The following is a 25,413-nucleotide window of genomic DNA, read 5'->3' as shown; positions in this document are numbered from 1 at the left end:
AGTCCAATTTGTGTGGAGATGTTTCCTGAAGTGGCCGTATCCAGTTATCAGGACAATCAACTGCTTGACTTGACCTCTACCCAGACTCACCAGCCAGCTGGTAAAGCAAGGGCTTGCGACTGGCAGCAGCCTTTTCCCAAGTGCTCGACCAGGGTGTCCCTGCCATTGCTGGTGATGTCCCTGGACCATTTACTCATTGTATGGAAGGCAGTTGTCTTGCTAATGCCACAGCTTGGTTCTGGACCAAAGAATGGCATACTGGAACCCCACTTAGCAAGCTCATCTTCACGCTCGTTACCTCCTATGCATACATGGTCTAGTACCCAAACAAGATGCACAGAGTTGAGTGTTTTGTGGCACTCTCACACCAATTAAGACTTGATTCCATTGGAGTCAAGAGCATTGAGGGCTGCCTGACAATCTGATAGGATCACTATATGCTTGTTGCGATAGCATCTGGCAATACCTATGTTGGCACAAGCTATGATGCCCTAAACATCTGCCAGAAAAATGGTACAGTTTTGTCCCAGACTTGCACAAGCTTGTGTTCAGGGTGAATCACTGTACACCCTGTAGCCAGATTTCCCTTCAATGAGAGAACCATCCATGTACCAGACAAGGCTGCCTTTTTTTGAGATAGGTCTCCTCCTCAGACTCCCACGCTCCACGCCTCCCCAGAGCAGAATTCAACAGAGAAAGGTTCAGTGAAAACCAACTCGTGCTCATGACATGTGATATAATTTCAAGCACAGGGCTGTGGCAACAGCTTTGGTGATTGTGCAGTGGCCTGTTCCTGACAGACCTTTTCTCGATTGGCCTGCAACTTTCAGTAAAAAGGTTGATTTTCGTGCTTCTGCCATTATAAAAATGCTTGATGGCATTAAGCCAAGAGCAACTTCAAGATTTGCTGACGGGCTGCTCCTGAAAGCTCCAGCGACTAGAAGTGTGCTTATCCTTTGTAAACATGTGGATTTGGCTGTGGCTGTAACCTGGTTCACCTTTGTCCATCAGACAAGTGATCCATATGTCACCTGAGGCCTTATTACTGCCTTGTACTGCCACATAGCTATGTGAGGCTTTATCCCCCACGTGGAGCCTGCAAATAGTACAAGGAGTATACTCAGTTTTTCTCTCTCAATCAGTGCTTCTTTGTGAAAAATATAAATATATATGAATAAATAAATCTTCTGGACGTTATAAGAGAGAATTTTGCTTTATGCAGTGTATTGTTTAAATGATTGTTCCAAGTCAGCTTAGAGTCAATGGTCAGCCCTTGGTATTTGACTGTACTTGATACTTCAACCTGTGTTAATTCAACTCTCAATCTGGAGAGAGACTCCAGTTTCTTTCTCCTTGTAAATGGAATAACTACAATCTTTGAGGGATTTATGCTTTGGCTCTCTCCAAGACACAAGTCATTAACAATTTTGAGGTTGACATTCATGAAATCAGCAACAATGTTAGTGAACTCTTCCTGTACCATAAGGACTATGTAGTCAGCATAGCCCTGGCCGGATACCTTTACTGGTAAGTTCATGAAGGAGACCATCAACCACAAGGTTCCACAGAAGAGGTGGAAGCGCATGCTCCCTGCTGACAACCTTTTGCAGATGCTATCACCATCAACTCACCTTGAAGATCGGCCCTGATCTGCCAAGAGCAGAGCATGGCCTCAATCTATCTACATATAGCAGGATCGAGACCATGCCCTGCACCGCTTGGACCATGGCCTTGTAAGTAACATTATCAAACGCACCTTCAATGTCCATGAGGGCACATAGTGCAATCTCCTTGGCAGCAAGGCTGTCCTCCACCCTGCTCACAAGCTGATGCAGGGCTGTTTCACAGGACTTTCCAGGCTGATAAGCATGCTGATTCCTGTGGAGGGGAGTAACTGAAGGACTCCCTTCCTTAGATGTTTTTCCACCAGTATCTCCAGCATCTTCAAGAGAAACGATGTGAGACTGATGGGACAAAATGATTTTGCAGTTGAGTAGTCTGCTCTTCCTCCCTTTGGAATGAAGACCACTCTACTAAGGCACCAGGCTTGAGGGATGTACCCATAAGCCAGACTTGCTCTAAAGAGTTCAGACAAGAGGACTAATGGAGCTTCTGGTCCTTGATGCAGCATAGGTGTTATTATGCCATCTCCCCAGGAGATTCAAAGTGGCCAAACTTGGATATGGCTTATTCAATTTTGGAGAGTGTGACAATTTGCCTGGCTAAGTCCAGCTTCAACAATCAGCTCTCGGTCATGAGCTCATTCATCTGTTGTTCAACTCTCAAAATACAATCCGGAAAGTGAGTCTCAAGAAGAGGTTTGAGACTTCCATCAATTCCAGTGGTATATTGTGCCCCTGGTGACCTAAAAATTCTCAAGAGGCCAATCAGGCTTGAAGCTAAAACATGCTGCAGTTTTGCTGCTGCACTGAGACTGTTCACCTTCTGTCTAAATTGTCTCCAAAAGTTTTCTTTCGCTTTCTTGATTGCAAGGCTATATTCTGTGTGTGCCCTGTGGTATGGCTCCCAAATATGGCTCCGTTTGCAATGGTTATGAAGCTTTTCTAACAGCTGCCCTTTTGCGGTCGAGGTCAGCTGTCCACCACTTAGTATTAGTCTGACTCTTCCCTCGCCACAATGGACAATTGTCCTGATAGCAGCTCATGATTACATTGTGAAGAACAGAAGCAATCTGATCAATGTCTGCAAATCAGGTGACCCTTCTCCCAATGACCCAAGTTGAGACAGGAAATCAGACTTATAGAGTGACCAATCTGTTTTCCTCGGATTCCGGTAGCAAGAAGAGCCACCTTCACTTTGCATGTTGAAACAGACAAACCTGTGATCAGACAAAGTGGCCTCATGACTTGCATGTCAATTGTCAATGACCCTTTGGAGTCCTTTTGAGCAGAATGTAATGTCAATAACCTCTCTTCGGTTCCGTGTAACAAATGTCGGATGGTTTCCAACATTGCAGACATAAAGATTCTTGAATATGATGAACTGAAAAAGAGCCTCAACTCGTGGATTCGTATCTGAGCTTCCCCATCCCTTTGGATGGTGAGCATTGGCATCACAACCTACAAGGTGTTGTTGTCTGCCAGCAGAAGATGACTCCACCAGGAGTTCAAGATCTCTTGGAGGAGGAAGGTTCCCAGAGTCATAGGGCAAGTGAACTGAGCATGCAGTTGTGCTCCATTTCCTGCCCTCATAGCTCCAGGTTATATACACTGCAGTGAGATCTCTAGAGCAAAATTCATTGAGAGTCAGGCAGAACATACCTCTTCTCACAAGTATGCAGGTTCTGACATTCTTGAGAGAGGTACAGTATATCAACCTACCCTTGGTATTACCCAGGCCTGCAACTCTTCCTCTGTTTAGTCATGGTTCTTTGATCAGTGCTAGGTCAAATCCCTCTCTTAGGAAGAACTGACAAAAAGCAGCAGATGATGATCTACTGTGGTGGAGATTGATCTGAAGGACCTTGAGCATTATCCTCAAGTAGTGTTGAGATAATTGAAACTTTCCAGAATCCTAGGTTGGCTCTAGAGTTGACTGACCTAACAGCACTAATGCAGGCCTCATCCAGGAAACAGACAAATCCGTAACCTTTTGGGTCCAGCTTGGCTGGCAGAACATTCCACTCCTTCACCTTCAAGGTGGGGTTTTGCTTGTTGAGCATCTCAAGGATCTTTTCTGGAGTCTTCTTCAGAAGCAATGGATGAGCTCTAAAGGATACCCTTGCTGACCTCAAGATTTTGTTACCTCAGACCAACAATAAGCTTCTTCTTCCAATGTGGTTTGAATCTGGGGATGAGTGCCTCCAGCCAATGCTTAGTAGCATGATTGATGCAGGATATGATCAAGGCACCTTTCTCCATGTAGGTGCCTGCAAACGATGGAGTGAAGCCATCCTCGAGAGGTAGGAGCTCATCTGTATAATGACTTCTTGAATGACTTCTCCTTGCTCTGCTGAAAGCTCAGCCTCTGGATAGCCTTCCAAGACAATAGCCATTTTGGTGGCAGAAGTGTCCCTGTAGGAGGCATTGGTGAGGTTTGGTCTCTTCATCCACAAACTGCTCAGCTGCTGTATTTCATCCTTGAGCATTTGTGAGGGTTCTGGGCTTCTCAGGAGCTCATCCTCCTCGTCCAATTGGGATGGTGTGATAGACTATCATTATGGTCCATTCAATATAGACATAAAAAAGGGGATGTGCTTGCAATAATAAATTGTAGTTATGATTTTTAAATGCTGCAAGCCTCTCTCCTAGGAAATACTGAAATGAAGTGCACATGAAGGGTGATTCTCATAGAACATAATCTCATGAACCTATATAATTGTGGGGAATATTTATGTGACGACAATTTAGTTGGTGATAATTGTTGAAGCTAAAAACTAGGTGTTTTCCACAATACAAGTAGTATTGTTTTCAGATGTGTCTGGAAATCTATATCCGATAGAGCACTCTACCTGATCTCAGATTGTAAAGCACAAAAATACGCTCAGAGGGATTTGGAATTATGCATCGCATCTGAATGGTATCGGAAGATATTGATGATCAAAAACTAAAATTCATCGAAATTGATTTTTTTCTTTTAATTTCACTCATTTGTGAAAAATCATAACTCAGTACTCATTAGAGATAGTTAGTTTCGAATGTTCTCATTTTATCAAGAATTTTGTAATCTGAAAAAAACAAGAGTAGAGTTTCTCCTTCCTTTCACTGGATTTTGCGGAAATAGCTGTGTTCCTGCCAGTTGTTGAATTTGGCATCCTCTTTTAAATTTCTCCGTTAGGAGCGTTGTGATTCTAGGCAGTGTGTGTGTTTTTTCTCTCTGCTTTCCCCAGCTGTCTAGCAGGCCGGCATTCTGTGGGAAGCATCATTCGCAAGTTGTAATTTGTTCGTGTTCTCAGCCCGAAAACTTTGTTGTATTTGATGTTGAATGTGAGTGGAAAATTCGAAAACTCAGCATCTGTAATTTGTAGTATTGAAATAGTATCATACTGTCGGTGTTGTGGATGGAAGGTAAATATCCTCTCGAAAGCCTAGAAATTACAGTAACCCGTCATGTGATCCAATTACTTTCCATCCTGATTCTGCACCTTGCACCTTATAAATAATTTCCAAGAAGGCTAAGTATGTCAGAGGAAATAACTGGTGAGTGTTGCTCTCTGTTATTTATACATAATTATTTTCTTTATTGATTCACAACTCTTGAATCAGTCAAGATCAACTCAGTATCAAACCTTAGTACTTCAATATTTTAATATCACACAGTCCATTTTTTGCCATCAGAGCTGTCTAGTCCAAGCTGAAAACTGGAAAATGAACCGAAAATATGAGGTTTTTGGGCCATTCTATATCTAGCACAAGTAAATTTTGCTTGAAGAAATTGGTTCTGGACTTCTTTTATGTATCAAAATAATATATTTAAAAATCAGAACTACAATAAATATTGCAAGCACCAATGTATATAGTGACTGAACTATTAGGCTCGATGCACATTTGCGACGCTAGCCAGTTGCGTTTTTACGAGTGGAGCGACTCTCTGCCGGCAGCCAATTTCAGTTCAGTGCACACTTGTGCGTATCGACAGCGTCTCACTGTCGAGCGACGTCAATTAGTACTCAGCAATTTTCGCGGCTTGGGCAACTTGGTCATTTGGTAATCGTGATATAAAAGTTCTGATTTCGAATTTTCAAAGTTTTTTGTAATACCGGATGTCAGAGCAATTATTATAAAAATCACAATTATTAAAGGGATTAATTATTCATCGGCAGTAATAAATAATACATTTATTAATTGGTTAATAACTAATATGGGGATAATGCAAATGAAGAGCAAATAGTACAGCTTTTTCAAAAAGACCTTTTACTTTTTTTTAAATACAATAAACATATAAAATTATAGAACCATTCAAATCAATCGAAAGCACTATAAATTCCAGGACTTACTCCCATCTCCAGGTGAAAATTCAAAATAAATGAACATCAGTGTTGACTTATTAAAAATTATAATATGAACATTGTTTTAAAAATCTTGAATCAGTCATAATAATGTTTATTAATTTCGAATTTGTACCTGTAGACGGGATAGAAAAAGTCCCGAAATGTATAGTGCTTTGAATTTTCAATTGTTCTATAATGATTCAAAGTACGTTATTGTTTGTTTGTAAAATGGTACTATTTAAATTCTATATTTATTAATTTACAGGATATATACAGTAAATTAAGTTTATATACACCGAATTTATAGAAGTATTCTATTTGCCTCCAAAATATAGCATGAGATAAAGACCTCCAACAATTCCAGGAACCGGCAGAAAAATCATAGAAATTACTTTGAATTCTGTGTTGCATATCCATTTGTTTTCGTTACTTTGATGTCGAAGATCGCTAATTCAAAGAGCTAGGCTATTGTGTTGGATAGCTCTACAATAGTGCTGACTGCTGACAACAAAAACCTAAAAACTGAAAACATTGAGCTGACAACATAGCAAATTATAATCCATATTGAATATGTGCAGGCTATTTGTCTGATTATATATACTCACTGTCCTGAAACGGTCGAGGTATGTTTCTGAAGAGGTGTCTCAAACCACAGGATGCTTCTGGACTGCACTTATTAAAACTTCAATATTTACATTAAAATCTATTTTAGAATACGATTTTAGAAATTTCAGATACAATTTCAAGAGCTCTGTCTTCTCTAATTGCCAAGCACAGAATGAGGCACTATGTTTGTGAATGAGAAATTCTACTGTACTTGCTTTGTGTTAAATAATAGAATAGTTGTTAAATAGATAGCAAATTTGGGAATTATATAAATTTCTAAACATTATCCCTCTAACCAGTATTGATACTCTAACCTTATTGATATTAGTTTTTACTAATAATATTCAATCAGAATTCTACAAATAAGCCTATTCCAAATTCCTTACAATATTTAAAAACTATGTCTAACTGTATTTCACTTAAATTTGAAGTAGTGAATCTCAAACATTTCATTATCACTACAATATCACCTGAACATAGGTGAGTCCGGTTTTGAGAGCCAAGTCCTTTTTCTCGGATCGATTAGGATAGGGGTTCTTCCTCCTTTAGTATTTTTATTCTACACTACTAATACTAGAGAAATAAAAGAATTGAGAAAGAGAAAGAGAGAGAAGAATACTAGAGAAAGAGAAAGAAGAATACTTTAGTATTATGTGTTTTTAGTACAGGCTGAGCCTGTACTATTTCTCTTCAAAAATCTTGAAAAAATGTTTATGTTGCCCAAAGGTTATGTATGATCTGGATGAGAAGAGCCTTCCTCCTTTAGTTCTTCCTCCCAAACTTAGAAATTCAGGTGAAAGATTAAAGAGCAGTAGACTTTTATAATAAATTGATTTAACAACCAAAAAAGTATTATATTCTTGTAGTACAAGAATACTGAACAGTACTGACACAAATTTAGCACATGCTAAAGCACAAGCACAACTATGACTCAATTGTGACAAACTGACTGAAAATAAACTTATTTTGAATGAAGCATGCATTACCAAGAATTGTTGGATTTCAACGCAAACATCAATCTAGCTTACTAGCCGACATTCGTAGGTTGGAATTACCGTATATACCATTATATATATATATATATATAATATATATATATATTATATATATATATATATATATATATGTATATATATATGTGTGTAAAAGAATTAACCGGGTACATCCGTTTGTTTTGACTTACTTGAATCTGACGTTTCGTCGCCATTGCAGACGACATCTTCTGAGGGTGGCGTCGAAATCCACACTGAGTCCTAGGTATTCTTTCGGGGTCGAAGAGCATACCTCCTACCTCCTCCCTCCACTTGCTTGGGCTGGCGCTGTTGGGTGAGTGAAATTCCAGGAATGTTGTCTTGTTTTGGTGACAATGGTGCTGTAGCGGGTTTCATTGTACCAGGTACTGGGCGTTTGGTATTCAAAATTAACTTCCATAAGGGAGATACGTTGAGGCTGTCGTCTCTTTTATTTAGAGAGCCTTGCTTTTCGATTTCCAACGCCTCTCTCACAATCCTGACTTGAAAATCTGGAATGCTGGCTATTTGTTTGGAATTCACGAAATTTATTGTATTGATTTTTGTGTATGAAATATGTGTTTTTCAAGCAGTGGCTAGTCAACTCTACTGTTGATTTGGAGAAGTTTTTGTTCTGTTTCATGATGGATTTGATAACTTAGAAATTAAGAACAAAAAGACTAGGATAGTAACAACCAAAAACAGCGGTGGAAAGAATATTCATAATCTCTCAAACTACAAACTTTCTGAAGTTGAGGAAAATGCATTACAAAAAGGTTTCAATTTTTCAATAATTTCTAGTATAGAGCCCAGCCTTGAAAAATTAGACCAACTTGAAGCAGAGGAAATAAGACAAGAAGTTTTCCATATTTTGAAAAAATCCAAAACTTGGATAGAGCAGAGCTTTCTGCTTTGAAAGACTTCCATTTGCTTCTGGTCTGAAATCCACGTCAGGTAAATATGTTGACTTACTGTCTCGAAGATGATGATGGTTATTCATCATCTTTTAATTGCAATGAAAAAGAATCATCAAATTATGAACTTACTAGCAGGAACCCGTGCTTCGCAAGGATCTATTTTCAAACTTGATAATCTGAAAACTTGACTTTTGAAATTTTAAAGAACTTAAAATAGGCCTATAACCATCCTTGGCTAATTAAGAATCTAGCCTATAAGCAAAATTTCAAGTTAATTAGTCCAGTAGTTCAGACGTGGTGATGCGTCAAACATAATTTTCCTATCCCATACGTGTATAAGCCAACTCTTTATTTTATTATAGATAAGGTTAACGACTGCAAGAGATAGGAGTGTGGAACAGAATAGTTGTGAAACTATGATAGCGCCAGCAGAAGTGTCTCAAACACAATAGTAGGTACTACATGAACTTTTTGAAAGTGATTTGAAAAAAAAATGTTAAAACAACAGAACTGAAAGTTGTCAACCTTATCATTCTACCTCCATTTAGAGAGGCTTTTGTTTGAGCCGAATGAAATCTTCTATCTTCTATATATATAAAAAAATGAATGTCTGTTTGTGTGTTTGTTCCCTATGACTTGAAAAATACTTGACATAACGGCATGAAACTTTGGGAATATGTTGTGTGAATATTGGGGATGGTTTCTGACCAGAAATTTTAATAGGGTGGCTAATAATGATTATTTATTAATCTATTTTACAGACCTATGTTTTCGAAATTGTCGGCCTAGCGGCTACCGAAGAACGGAAAGATGATCATGATTTAAGATCATATTGAGATAATATGATTTAGCATCTAAAGTTACCAGCTGTAATAAACACGTCACCCTATGATAAATTGTGTAGGCTACTGGTATTACAACGGTAGTTTGAAGTTGAAGTGTAGTTGATTGGTACCAGCTGTAGATAAAGGTTCCTTAGAAGACCTATACAAATAATTATCACTCCCCTATCATTGAGTAACCGGAAAATGTTGAGAAAAAATTATTCACCTCATGGAAGAGAGTTGTTCATATTGCATTTATTATTACTGAAGAATGTCAGAATAATTCACATTTTTTTTTTAATTTAGCTTAGCTTATTTTCATCCTGAGAATCCTAAAATGGAAGATGGAAAGAATATGTAATTCCTGGTGATGATTAATCGTACATTGCATATTTCCTGGACCATCTATTGACAATCAACAACTATGAAAACATTGAACTCATCTTTGAAAAACTAATTTATCCTATCTATTTTTTTTTTAATTCAACACTTTACTGTTAGATATTACTACCAATTGATTGAGAAGAATATGTTTCGGGAATAATGAATGCTGCAATACTAAGCACATAGGAAGTCCGTATTTAGATGTGAATGAAAATATTGATTGTCAGATGAATTTCATGATTCATCAAATAGAGTGAAGTGTACATTGACTTTTGGCGGTACAAAGTTCGCCAGGTAAGCTAGTTGTAAATAAAGCTTTATTATTAATAGTCAACATTGAAAAAAGACAGGCTCAATCACCAGGAATACTATAAATTCTGTGAAGGACCAGTAAGCCATTAATTTTGATTAGTTTAATCACTTACATTATGAACAATCAATATGACATTTATTAGCTACAAAATAAAAAACTTTGATTGAAGTGACCCCGACTACTACAATATGAATAACCATTCAGATCAAATAAGAGATATTACTCACATCTCTCATCAACTCGTACTTCTTGTTCACAAAATATTAACACAAAAATATGAGTTATATTGAATGAACTCACGGCTAGTACTCATGTTTGTCTTTTTCTGGCCATGCTACAAATGAATATAGGTTTATGTTTGACATCTTGTTTTTGTAATCTTGTTGTCTATTAAGATATTTTTCAATGTGATTTTTTTTGCAATAAAATTTGAAAAAAAGAATTATCAACAAACTCCTAACCAAAGAAAATATCTGTGCTCTGTTGTAATCGGAATGTATGAGACTCATACAACAATGGAACAAACACGTGGCAAGCTAGCGCTTTTGATTCATGGAAATATAAATTCGATCAGCTGATTGATGAAATTATTTTAAGCTTTCCAATGATTATAACATATGTTAGAATATCATGTGTCAACTATCTCAGTTCCATATGGCATTCACCTCACCATGTTCATAACCTTACTAAATATGATCCTTTTTCATCCTTTGAAACCCTTAGAAGCAAAATATCTCAAAATCCGTTCTTAGTGCGCGTCTAGCATGTTTGAAGAATATTTGTGCAAAGTTTCTAGTCTGTTGGACAATTAGTTTGAGCTGTATTGTGATTTTACATCAAAATTTTCAAAAATGCCCTTTCCTGGACCCCCCTGTGCTCCTGATCGAAATTTTTTGCATAGATCTAATTTTCTTTCGTAGCTGAACAAAAAAGTTCCTCATGACTTTGCTGTGCAATGAGCGGTTAAAAAGTACAAAATTTTGGGGGGGCCCCAGCTCCCTCAGGTGGGCAAATTTCTGAAAATCCTTTCTTAGTGGATGTTTTGAGGCTATAAAGAACAATCGTGCAAAATTTCAAGTTTGTAGGCTCAGTAGTTTGGGCTGTGGTGTGATTTCAGTCTGTCGGGGCTTAGCCTTTTATAAGTATAGAGATCAAGGGGAAGTTTGAAACACATTTTTGGTTCAAGATAATGAATATAGTAGTTGCATGTGAAAATGCAAGATTTTCGATCATATTTATGACAACCTACTGCAATAAATGAATTAATTACTCTCTGTGACAACGAAATTTTTCAGCAGGTCCGCCATCTTCCTGGTTGTACTCATAGACAAGTACTTGTCTATCAAATGGATTTATGCCTATAGACTATCTATAAACTTTTCTATAGACAAGTACTTGTCTCTGAGTACATCTAGGAAGATGGCAGACCTGCCAAAAGATCTCGTTGTCACAGTGAGTGACATTTATTATAAAGATTCTGCTAGTCGTTCTTTTTAATAGCAAAAATTTATTTAATAATAAGCAGTTCGTGTTGGAAAACAACATTGAAAAATATTTTTTTACCTATACCTATTATATTACCTATAATCTCATTTTTTTGGAATATCATGGTAAAATTAAATCGGACAAAATACCTCGATTTTGGATTTACCATTGGGCATATATTTTCAAATCCATTTGTTGAACACGTTCTCAGGTCCAACTGAACATGCCTGAAAAATTTCAATATTTTCAGATCTGAAAATACTCAATTTCATGAAATTTCAATGCAAATCCAGAAAAATACTGGCTCTATAGTCTTCATTCTGACATGGACCTTTTATCATGCATTGAACCATCGAATCACAAAAATATATTGTATGTTGAAACCTACGAGATGGTAAAAGATGAACAAAATTGAAGTGAACCAATTTGAAATCCAAACAATCTTGATGAATCCCAATGGATGGATTCTTATTAATTTCCAAGACCTACACTGCGACACATAAAAAATCTCCTGGCCACTAAAATGCACTTAATCCACTAAATCCTGGAAATGCACTGAATGGGTGTCGAACCGTTGTTTGAGAACCACTGATTTAGATTTATTATCAATGTAATTGAACAATCAATATATTCCAGTTCCTATTGGTATTGGAATCAGAAATGTCCAATTTCAGTAATGAACAAATAATCACGAGGGTAAATCAAAAAATGAAAACCTTAGAAGTGCTGTAATGTTGCTCGTATTTATATTGGGATTTTTCTGGATGCCCACATAATAGAACAGTCGTGTTAAGTTCTAAATAGTTTGTTTGACTTTCAATCTGAAAATTCTATATATTTTTTTTACTAAGGTTGGGAATTTTCTAATTAATTGTGATTGATTCAATTCAATTTAGAAGTATTTTTTTTCTTTAATTAAGAATGATTTTTTTGTGTTCTGAATTTTGAATTGAGTGTGTAATTGAAGAATGTTGAGTGACACATAACCTAGCTACATTTGGACTGTTGTATAAATTAGAATTGGAACCGTTTTGGGCGTATAAGCCTGTGGTACTTTTCTGTAAGTTGTGTAATTCTCATTGATTAAATAAATAAATAAATAAATAATATGCCTTTTGTCTATGCTTGGGTATGGGATGAGATGGAATCCATATTTATTTATTTATTCATGGTATCATTCAGCGCGGAAGAAGATATAAAAACAGTATTTGAATTGAAAAATATACTTGGCTGTAGAGTGGAAGTTGAAGCATTAAAGAGGGCCAATCTGATACCGCAATGCAAACGTTGCCAAGCATACGGCCACACTCAAAAATATTGTAACAAGGAGCCTAGGTGTGTTAAGTGTGCAGGTAAACACCAAACAAAGGAATGTTTGAAACCCAACGATGCTCTACCAAAATGTATTCATTGCGGTGAAGCACATCCAGCAAGCTATCGAGGTTGCACTGTTGCAATCGAATTGCAAAAAATCAGGAATTCTACTAAAACAAAAACTATTGCAGATTCACGAAAGAAAATCATTCAAAATATCCCACCAAAAATCACGGAAAATACAGAAGCTCACAATCTAAACAATGTTAGTGCAGTTAAGAGATTGACTTTCGTCCAGATTGTCTCAAAAGAAAATAGATCGAAATTGGAAGAGCCAAAAAGTGGAGTAGAAGAAGGCACCAATAATATTTTGCAGCTAATCTTGGCAAAACTGGATAGACAAGAGCAAATAATCACCTCACTACAATCTAAATTTCAGAAGTTGGAACAGAGTAGACTGCTGAAATCCAAATGATTCATTCACTAAAAATGATGGAATGGAACGCGAATGGATTGTTACAACGGCAACAGGAGTTAGAAGCAGTTCTAGACATAGAGAAAGTAGATATATGTCTTATATCTGAAACTCACTTTACAAATCAATCGTTTATCAAATTCAAAGGCTTCAAGATCTATCATGCTTTACATCCCAGCAATGTCGCGAGGGGTGGGAGTGCCATCATTATCAGAGACAATCTACAACATCATGAAGAAGTGAAACATGAAAGTGATACAATTCAATTGATAGGTGTAGCAGTTCAAGCAGTAAATTATCACTTCGTTGTTGCAGCTATTTACTGTCCTCTCAGATATTCCATCAGAAAAGAGGAGTATTCGACATTGCTTGATATGTTAGGTGAAAAATTCATTCTTGGTGGTGATTTCAATGCAAAGCACGTGCATTGGGGATCGCGCTTAACAACTCACAAGGGAAGACAGCTCTTCGAAGCAATGAAAGAGATGAGGTGCGAAGCTCTTTCAACTGGTAAACCAACCTACTGGCCCACCGAGACGAGGAAAATCCCAGATCTCATAGATTTCTTCCTGACAAAAAATATATCAGTTAATTATTTGCATTTAGAGGATAGTTTCGACCTTAATTCCGACCACTCACCCATCATTATGACTCTGAGTGATTCAATTCTATGGAGGGAAAATACTTGTCCAGCGTTAGCAAATAGCCGCACTGATTGGGATGGCTTCCAACAGATGCTGGAGGGAAGAATAGAATTGAACTCACCATTAAGGAACGAAGAACATTTGCAACTTGGAACATATTGATCGGGAGTTGGAGAAGTTTGTGACTGATATCCAACAGGCAGCATGGTGTAATACCTCACGAATCAGAAGAAGAACCACTGGAAATAGTTACCCTGCGGAAATCAGAGAATTGATTGTTGAAAAACGAAGAGCTAGAAGGAGATGGCAGCAATCACGTTCCCCCAAGACAAAAGAGTTTTGAACAATCTAACTCAAGAACTAAGGAGAGAGATTCAATGTATCAAGGATGAATCAATTAATAGTTACTTGAGAAACTTGACAGCTGAATGCAGTACGGACTAATCACTCTGGAAGGCAGCTAAAAAAATAAAACGAACCATTCAACAATCTCCTCCTATCAGAAAGCAGGACAGACGATGGGCAAGGAGTAGTGATGAAAAGGCACAGACATTCGCGGATCATCTTGTAAACGTTTTCCAGCCAATCAACTCAGGTGAAGAGGAAACTTTAGAAGCGGATGAGAATATCTTACAGCCGAATCAAGAAATAATGCGTGTCACAGTAGAAGAAGTGAAAAGAGAAATGAGAAATCTGAATAGCAAAAAACCCTTGGATTTGACATGATAACCGGCTCAGTCCTCAAACACCTACCAAGGAAAGCAATAGTGGAATTAACAAACATTTTGAATGCTTCTTTCAGACTAAAATTCGTACCAGGAATATGGAAAGTAGCAGAGGTTATAATGCTACTGAAGCCAGGTAAAGAGCCACATGAAGTATCATCATATAGGCCAATATCATTGTTACCGGTCCTATCCAAGTTGTTTGAAAGGATTTTACTTAGTAGGCTAAAACCAATAATTGAGAGACAGCACATAATTCCAAATTACCAATTTGGCTTCAGAGTGAAACACTCAACAATAGATCAAGTGCATCAGATTATAAATGTAATAGAGAAGTGCTTAGAAGAGAACAAAGTTTGTTCAGCAGCTTTCCTTGATATAGGGCAAGCTTTTGATAAAGTATGGCATGAAGGTCTCATTTTCAAGCTCAAAAAAGTGCTACCAAAGCAATATACGGATATATTACAATCCTATCTCACTGACAGATACTTTAGGGTCAGGCATGAAAGTTCATATTCTGATTTGAAGGAAATTAAAGCTGGAGTTCCTCAAGGCAGTGTTCTGGGACCAGTTCTTTACCTACTCTACACCAGCGATATTCCCAGCCTTATGAAAATACTACAGCAACATTTGCAGATGACACAGCCATATTATCAGTAGACAGTAATATTCATATTGCAACAGAGAAACTACAGAGATCCATCAACAAAATTCAAGATTGGACTAGAAAGTGGAGAATGAAATTGAATGAAACAAAATCTATTCACATCAATTTTACCAATAAGAAGGTCCTGCCCATACCAATAACTATCAACAACCAAGTTGTACCATATGCTAATGATGCCAAGTATCTAGGTATGACCTTGGACGCAAAGCTTCGCTGGAAGGCCCATGTCAAGAAAAAGAGAGAAGAGCTTGGAATCAAATATAAGAAGCTGTATTAGCTGATCGGAAGAAACTCCATCCTTTCAATCCGAAACAAAAAACTTCTGTACAAACAGATATTAAAGCCAGTATGGACGTATGGTATACAACTTTGGGGGTGTACCAAAGACAGCAACATCAATATCATACAATGTTTTCAAAACAAAGTGCTAAGGAACATTGTGGATGCTCCTTGGTATGTCAGGAACAGCGATCTTCATAGAGACCTGCACGTCGACCTGGTTTCCACCGAGATCCAGAGGCATGTGGAGAGGCACGAGGAGCGACTGCACCAACATGACAACGTCGAGGCGATCCAGCTGCTAGACAATGGAGGGTTGGTGGGGAGGCTCAAAAGGAGGAAACCGTTTGAACTAGTGTAGTGCTTGTTCAGCTTGTGTCCAGTGAAAGAGCAGAGCAGTAATTGAGTGAATCTAGCTTCTATAGTGCAGTCAATAAGTGTACATATTAATTAAACAATAGCAGTAAGAGTTCCTAATGAGAAATTCACTGTTCAATTTTTCGAGTAGTAATTTAGGATAGAAAAAATTAGCTCATTAGTATTTAGACTAGATGGCTATAGTATTGACCAATAGAAAAAAAAATCTTCCCTCCCAGTAGTGGAACCTACTGGAGCCAATCTACGAATGTTGACAGCAACTTCTCTTCCATCAGAAAGTCTTACTTGAGCGACATGAGGGTTCAAATGAATAATTTCTACCTTTTCAACTTCAGGATCATGCTTACTGCGTCTTACAAAAGTCTTCATCCATGCCTTCTTGGCGTTGATCAGCCAGGATGGCCAGTTTGTCATAGATGTGGGATTAGGAGGATGAATGAACATTCGCTCGTGAGGTGTGCAATTGATCGTCGTGCAGAGAAGCGAGCGAATGCTGCTCATTGATTCTAAGAGTACCTTTTCCCAGTGAGAAGTATCCATGTTCCTGGACTGTAGGGCTAAACGGATTGTCTTCCAAATTATTCCACTGTAGCGTTCCACCTGTCCATTACCTTTAGGGTTGTAAGGTGTTGTGGAACTGGTAGCTACACCCTTGGACATTAAGTAATCTTTGAGATCTTTTGATAGAAAACTGGTCCCTCTATCAGTGTGTATGTATTAAGGATAGCCGTATGTGGTGAATAAGTCATTGAGATTTTGAATTACTGTTCCTGATGACATGTCCCGACAGGGATAGGCAAAGGGAAATCTGGAATATTCATCCACAATAGTGAGGATGCTTGGAGGGCTTGTTTCTAGTTGATGATGGCAGGGGTACTTTGAAGTCAATGTTGATCCTTTCAAAAGGCCGAGTTGCTTTTATCAATTTTCCTTTGAAACAGTTGAATCTTGGCTTCAGCTCTGAGCAGATCTTGCATTCCATGCAGACTTCTCTGATGTCATCTACCAAGTATGGAAGGTTATGAGCTTTAGTCCAGTGAAAGAATCTTGTGATGCCGGGGTGGCAGAGGTCTTGATGATATTTTATCAAGTCTTGTTTTGATGTGATACATCCCATTATCACACATGCTCGAGAAAGAGCGTCAGCAGTTATGCTCTCTTTTCCAGGTCGGTAAATGATCTCATAGGTGTATTGAGATAGCTCAAGGCGTCACCTCATGATTTTTTTGTTCTTCACCTTGCCTCTTGCCGCGCTATTGAACATGAACGAAACAGATTTTTGATCAGTAATAAGTTGAAAGAAACGACCAGATAAGTAATGACGTCACTTCCTAATAGATTCTACAATGGCATATGCCTCTTTTCCAACTGATGAGTGTCGTTTTTCACTATGGTTTAGCATTGGTGTGCAACAGTATGCATTGGGACGTTGATTGTAAGATAGTGTTGCTGCTATGCTTCTGCATGTGAGTCTGCATCAGTGTCTACAGTGAGAATGCCTCCTTCATCCTTCCACATGTTGCACAGCTGCAGCTACCTCTGCATTAAGATCTTCAAAAGCTGCAAGGGCCTTTCCTTGAAGAGGGAAGAGTGTACAAGGCATGTGCCAACGCATCAATTTTACCTGAAACATTTTGTATCCATCGAGAGTAATGTGCGAAGAGGCCCACAATTATCTGAAGAGTTTTAGGGTTAGGAGGTTGGGGCATATTACGTAGAGGCTCAAGGCGTTTGGGATCTGGACGTAATGATTTGTTTTCAACTAAAAATCCTAGGAAACGTATCTCCTTTTGACAGAATTTACTCTTCTCCTTGTTTATAGTAAGTGAGTTATTTGAAGCTGCTGCAAGAAACCGTTCAAGATTAGTGTCATGTTCTTCTTTTGAATTTCCACAAATTATGACGTCATCTAAATAAGTATAGGTATCAGATAATTTCTCTTTTTGTATGAGTGAATCAATTACTCTTTGAAAAGCTGAAACACCATTAGTGACACCAAAAGGAATACGACAGAACTGATAAAGTTTCCCACGTGCTTCAAACCCTGTGTATTGCCTTTCTTCAAGTAAGATTGGTACTTGGTTATATGCGGATTTCAGATCTACAGTACTATACCAGGAATACTGAGCTACTTTGCGAACTAAATCTTCCATATTTGGAATGGGATAGGCGTCCAATTCAGTGAATTTGTTTATAGTTCTAGAATAATCTATAACTATCCTTTTTTCCGGTTATCGGGTTTAACAACAAATGCTTGGGCACGCCAAGGTGTGTGGCTTGCTTCTATGATGCCATCTTCCAGTAATTGTTGAATTTCATTGGAAATAAAATCTTCATCATCTTTTGATCATTTACGAGATTTGGTTGTAATTGGTTGACAATTGGGTTTTAGATGTTGAAAAAGGGAGCAAGGAGGAATTTTTGCTTGAGTTATTCCGCAAATAGTAAGAGGTGGCTTATTACCTCCAAATGGTATTCCTATACTGGAGAAATTGTTCATAAATTCGTGCCCAAGAATAATATTTTCACAGAGGTCTTGCTAAGCATTAAGGTTGTGTTTGTATAGCTTTCTCCCTGAACTGTTAAATTCACGTTAACTTTGCCTCGGATTTGTGGTGTGGAGCGTTTTGAGCCTGAAGTTACTTTTCCTATCTCTGGTATAACTTCTAAATTCAGTTTTTTTGCATAGGTATCGTCAATAAAGTTGCCAGTTGCTCTAGTATCGATCAGTGCTTGACTTTCAGTTCCGTTTATGGTAATAGGAATAAATAACCTTTGAAATACATTTTTCGGCTTGCACTGAAGGTGTTAGTAATATCGAATTACTAAACTCTCTTTTTTTTCTCCAATACGGAAGATTTTGAGTTACGTACCCGAGCAAAGTGTACTTACCACACTTCTTGCAGAGTTCGTTTTTAGCTGGGCAAAATAATCGAGAATGTTTTTTGTTGCCACAAAAAAAGCATGCTTGTCCACTAATACTAACAGCTGATAATGAGTCTGAAGTGTCTTTTTGATTAGGAATTAGATTTGATGCATTTTCTGTATCCTTGCAAGCATTAAGCTCTAATGGAGGATTAGATTCATTGTAGCATTGTGATTGATCTTTTGCAGACTCAAAAGTTCTTGCATGATTAAGAGTTTCATGCAGACATATCTGGGCTTTCTAAAATTCGTTGGCGGATTTCGGATGAATATAAACCTGCAATCAATGCTTCTTTCATGTGCTCCTCTCGATTCTCTGTAGCAGAGATCGCTGTAAAATTACATTCAAGGCTGAGTTCTTCCAGTTTGAGGAAAAAATTATCGATGGACTCACCTTGTTTTTGTTTTCTTATAGAGAGAAAGTACCTTGTAAAGATTTCGATTTTTTTCTTGATAAATATGCCTTCAAGGATGGAGATACTTTCCTCGAATGTAGTACAATCTATTATCAATTTGTAATTTTCAGTTGACAGCAAGGTAACTAAGATATCCAATTTCGTATCTTCAGTGTAATAGTTTCCTTTCAAGTAGGCATCCAGCATTCTTTTCCAGTGTCTCCATTCCATTGGTGCACTAGGAGAATCTGGATCCACACTTAGACATTTTGGTTTGAGAATTTTCCCAATTGATTCCGAGTTGAAAGATGTATCAACGGGTTAATTTCGAGATAATTCGGTAGGCTTATCCTGATTCCGTGATGGAGATTCAACATTATTTCGATCCCGGGTTTTCCTCTTTGGCATTTTGATTACCGGTACTTATTTTAGTCAATAAAATTGTAATAAATAGAAACCATTGAAGAGCTAGAATAATGGCTTTTATTGACTAAAATAAACTGAGATAAAATAACAAACTTTCTGATGATTTAGAATAATTCAAACAACTGATTTATGACATATGATTATCATATCACAGTGATTGCACCTTCACTGTCAAGGTATTCTTCCGAGAACGGAAGAAATTCGAAGAAACTGCTGCGTTCAAGATTTGATTTCAAATAATTTTGATTGAAGAATGCATATTGAGTTACGAAATTGAAATTATCTTGTGGGCCTATATTATTATGGTAGGAAGTTATTCTGCATATCATCCTGGTCATGAAATGTATCAGGAATGCTATGGATAAATTTTTTGCGAGATGCCTTGACATTATAATCTGTTATCAATGATAGTAGCGTATGGACTCCAAGGCAACCATTGTAAGCCTCCCTCATGGTTATTGTATTCATGGACAATAACCCGTCACACTCTATCAAAGCAGAGATGCAGGGCACATTTCAGAATCGCATTTTCCTTCATTCCATCGCACTTATTATTTTATGGATGATGAATAAGTCATTTTGCATTCTCAGATAAAGGTATATTAACTTGGCTACCTTAAATCTGCTGTCTCACAAAACATTAGCTTGTTTTGAATCATTCATTGAGGCGCAAATGAATTGATTGTCTTTGGAAAGTGTCAAAGGAAAATTAAATTCGTTGAGATTTTATTACAAAAACTTTGTAAGTTTACGATATTCAATGAGTAGTTTAAACTCAAAATTGAAAATCAATTTTATTTACACACACTAAATATACAATAAAAACTGAACAGTTTAATAAGACAATACAGAAACAACAGGTTTCATGGAATTAACTACTAGAGAGAATGAAAGGAGGAAAAATACCTCACCAACTATGGTTACGCAATTTCGCATGTAATAGGCAGTTAGAGTAAAAAAGTGAGTGGAGAGGAGTAAAAATGTGTAAGAAAGAGAGGAAAAAGAGAAGTAAAATAAATGGTAAGAGAATGAGAGCACTTATAACTGAAGAATCGTAGCTAATAAAATGTCATTGCATTTATAATTTTGAGCAGGAATGTTGAGTCTCGTACTGAAATAGATAGCATGAAATAATAACCGCAACACATGACTCCATATTTTATTCAACTGATAAGAGAGGCATTATAATTTTCAATAATTACAGCTGTTTTTAAATCTTTGAACGAATAAATGAACAAGAAAAAGTGCGTCAGTGTACCACACCACGTATATTTCAGTGCATTCATTCTGAATCACCATCATTTTGAAGCAAGGTAAGTATAAACTTTTCAATATCTATTAAAAAATTTATTTAAAAAATCCACCACACTGGTGAATTATGAAAAGAAATACAGAATTTTCATTTTTTTCACTCTCTCTGCTTATATATCAACAGACCTGATGGGCTGAACTTCAGGAATTTTTATTTAATTAATGCATGTTCAATTCTATTAAAGAGTTTTTTCAATGGTTCTTTAAGCTCGGATGTCAATAACAAGAATGTATCATTCATTCAGGTTTGAACATAGGATGAATCTATTCAATACTAGCAGGTAACCCGTGGTCCGCAAGGGTCTGTTTAAAGCACAAATAGATTGAATTTTGTATTAAGGTTCCTGATATTAAAAGTATTAACAACTGTAATAATTTACCATAGAAAAACGATTTGATTGGGTTTTTATCTCACGTAAACTTTGTATAATGAATTGAATAGATTTGTTTCGACATTGAAAGTATGATAAATTGATAAATAATTGATATTTTCTATTGTAAATAGAAAAAGGCCTATAACCATCTTCAGTGAATTAAGAATCTTCAAGCAACATTTGAAGTTAATCAATTTAGCAGTTCAGACGCGATGATGCATCAAACATGTTTTACGTGTCCTGTATATTATGTATAAGCAAATTCCTTCCTTTATTTCGTCCGTAAGTCCTTTAGTTACTCACACAGTCGCCTTTTTGTTTTTATCACTTACTATTTTTTCCTAAATAATGGCTGAGTATATAGAGGTGACACCTTGCGCCATCATTTATGACAACTAGACAAAACTACAACAAGATTATGACAATTTTCCAAATTTATAGAACAAAATTGCGGCTGTTTGAAATTGTATTTCTTGAGTAACCAAAAAAACGTTGATTTTACAATACAAAATAATTACAAGAATAACTTTTTTCAGTAAATTTTATTACAAATCTATTTAACATCTGATTTTTCAAAATGGAACGAATATTAAGTGAGACAGCTTTAGTGATATGTGTCCTTCTTGGTGTGCACTGCACCAAACCTTCAGTGGTCACCTATCACTTGAACTGACAAATCTCACTCACTATTCGTTCAATCTTGAAAAATTAGGTGTCAATCGATTCATAATTGAATGCACTAAGAAAAGTTATTCTTGTATTTTTTCTGTAAAATCAACGGGTTTTTGGTTATTCTAGAAATATAATTTCAAACGGCAGTCATTCTGTTCTATGGATTTGATAATTTTTCATAATTCTTTGTAGATCCAGTTGTCATAAATGATTGTGCAAAGTTTCAATTCCGTATGTTTAGCCATTATTTAGAAATAGTTGTGTGAAAAACAAAACGGCAACTGTGTGAGTAACTAAGGACCTTCGGACAGTTTGAAAATTATATTTAGATATGTTCCTCTCCCAAGAACAATGCTCTAGAATATTGGTAGATAGTTTGAAATACTCTATTTAGAATATATATATTGAAGAAGAGGATTTGAATTGAAGAAGAATGAGGAGATAAAACCGTTCAATACACTATTTTCGATGACCAATCTCAAGCAATGTATAACATACTGGAAGCTTGACGAATTATTATTATTCAATCATTTCATCACTTACAAAGTGAGCATTTTTTATTGCAACCTAAGTCGGCCATTGTCAAGATTTTGGTACATCTCTATTCTGTCATATTTAAAAAGGATCTAATCATTGATAGCGTGTTAAGTACAACCGCCTTTTGAATTCCATATTTTGCACTCTCAGAAACCAAGGCGACTGAGGTTCGCTGAAACCACAGAATTATAGGAGTTTTCTCTGCTGAAACCTCCTGTCTGTCAGATCACTCCAACAGTAAAGATAATAATAGGGGCAATTGTAACTTTTCCTGCTTCCAGACATCCCTGATCTCAGCAGCCAGGGGGAGATACTTGGATATTTTCTCATTGTAATATTATTCCAAGTTGTGACAACATGGAATGCCAACATCAATCAAAATAGTCTCCCTGGCTGTCTTGTCCATGAGGATAATGTCTGGCCGGTTGTGCACAACTGTCCTGTCAGTCAGCACTGAGCGATCCCAATACATTTTGTGTGTATCATTCTTAAGTACAGAAGGTGACTTGTATGGAAAGTAAGACAGTTTTTGATTCACTAGACTAAACTTCAGGGCAAGATCCTGGTGTAAAACCCCAGCAACAGAGTTGTGGCACCTTAAGGCTGTGCAAAGGCTAAAAATAAACTTTCTACTCGTGATATTTTTCAAAGTTTTTCGATTTGTATATCATCAAAATGAAAAAGTTTTCTCAGGAAAACATTTTTTTCCAATCATTACTTTTTGAGATATAATAATAATAATTTTTATTTCCATTAAGATGTGTACAAAAGAACAAAATCAATATCATATAAAATAATATTAATTACACTGTATGAATAGCTGAGTGATACAAAAGTCTGTACATAGCTAATGTCGTGAAAAAAACAAAATATCTCTTCTGCACACACAAACATCTGAAAGGAAATAATTAGGTACTCCCAAGGCAAAGGCCTTATATATGGGAGTCCCAGCATAAAGAAATAAACCAGAAACACACTTATAATTTGTATATTTATGAACAAAAAGATAATAATTAACTGAGGTAAACTTATGTATTATTCACAATAAAATATTAAATGTTTGATTTAATTTGTTTTTTTTTGTGGTGGGGGTGCTTGGTCGGGCACTTAACTTACTATAACTTACTAATTTTGTGTTTTCAATATTATTCAGAATGAACGCCTGAAAATATGAGCGCCTGAAGTGTCAATTATTGGGACAGAACATTTCAAATTCGGTAAGATATGAGATTTAGAGGATGGATTTTTCATGGTATTGTTGATCTAGTAAAACAAAAATTTTCTGAAAATATCAATCTTTGAAAAAGTTATTAAATTTGTATAAAATTTGACAAAAATTACTCAACTAAAAGTTATTTTTAGTAAATTAATATCTTAAAAATTAATATTTTCAGAAAATTTTTGTTTTTCTAGATCAACAATATCATGAAGAATCTATCCTATAAATCTCATGGATTTATCTCATACCGAATTTGAAATGATCTGTCCCGAAAATTTAAACTTTAGGCGCTCATAGCTCGAAAAGTAATGATCGGAAAAAAATCTTTTCCTGAGAAACCTTTTTCATTTTGATAGCTCAATGATATACAAATCAAAAAACTTTGAGAAATATCACGAGTAGAAAGTTTATTTTTAGCCTTTACACTGCCTTAAGTAGTCTGTAGCTGCCATCAACTGACAAGCTGACATATCTTTATTATAAAAATCATTATTATTATTATCATCATCATCATTATTATTACTATTTCATTCAGTTCATACAATTGTCATTATTATATTATGGAGTTCTAAATAGATTCTCACGACGTATATGATAAATATAAGATATTATTATTTTATGATTACTCTAATTTGTAAACTTTCATATTATGCCAAGTGAGAAAAATTGAAATTAAAGAAAATATTATTATTATTATTTATCACGTGAAACTGTATAATTTGAACTTAGCTCCAACAGTGTATGATATGTCAATAACAAAACTACATCTAGTTTTTCCAGCCTCAGGTCACAGCAATTTCAAAAAATAAAGATAAAAATAAAGATCTTGATACTGAATTACTTTATCCACGCACGTTGCGGGTATCTTGTCATGGCCAAAGACAAGCCCAACAAAGCCGCGCAGACCAGGGCATGTTGCTAGATTTACAATTTTCACATTTATTCAGCAAAACTGTTGATATTTCTAAACAACTATGAAGGATAAAGTGAATATTATTCTAAACTATCCAATATATAAAAGAACTACAAATCTAATTACAGACCACCAAAAATATCTTAACCAAATTCTCGCATCTTCCAACAATTATTATAATATCAATCATATCCGCAACAAATAACTATCAATTCATTATTAAAACTATAAACTTCTTGGAAAAAACTTGCCACTTCCTTTAAAACCTAACCATGTAATCCACAAGAACAAAAAGTAATCAATCTGGTAAAAAATTATCAAGTTCTTTCAGTTGAAAACTAGTAATTTAATGTACAGCAAATGAATATTAAATATATACAGTATGACTATCAACTTTATAAAAAGTGTCACTTCCCTTAAAACACTATCAATCAAACTCGTCTCATTTCAATTCATAGAAGTGGATTTATTTTCAATTAATGTAAGTATTTCACAGAAGCATGTTTTATTGAAGAAAATAAATTTGAAATTGAAATTTGTACTTCAGCTTTAAAATTGGAAGTTCGATGTTGTACTTATTTGTTAATTGGAAAATTAATTTTGAATTTGGTTGCAGGTAGACAGCAGGCTTAAAGCAGTGCTGGTAGAGTTTGATGGCAACTATTGAAGG

At 36.2% G+C, this 25,413-nt stretch overlaps 1 protein-coding gene across 4 annotated transcripts in view; it reads left to right on the top strand.

The window, feature by feature from the left end:
• The window catches only part of LOC120348926 (calcium/calmodulin-dependent protein kinase kinase 2-like), a 525,835-nt gene that overhangs the window by 52,920 nt on the left and 447,502 nt on the right, over positions 1–25,413 (top strand). For 3 of the 4 annotated variants that reach the window (XM_039443401.1, XM_039443400.1, XM_039443402.1), the window contains one exon: positions 25,360–25,412. The exons of the other annotated variant lie outside the window; for it this stretch is intronic. In XM_039443401.1, the coding sequence (XP_039299335.1) occupies positions 25,397–25,412 (16 nt within the window). In that variant the 5' untranslated portion in view covers positions 25,360–25,396. Of the gene's footprint in view, positions 1–25,359; position 25,413 lie in introns of those variants that run through there. 4 annotated transcript variants of the gene reach the window in all.

The sequence above is a fragment of the Nilaparvata lugens genome, chromosome X (genome assembly GCF_014356525.2).
Source record: "Nilaparvata lugens isolate BPH chromosome X, ASM1435652v1, whole genome shotgun sequence".
Lineage (NCBI taxonomy): Eukaryota > Metazoa > Arthropoda > Insecta > Hemiptera > Delphacidae > Nilaparvata > Nilaparvata lugens.
The sequence above is the reverse complement of the archived record's forward strand: the minus strand, read 5'-3'. Positions and strand labels throughout refer to the sequence as shown.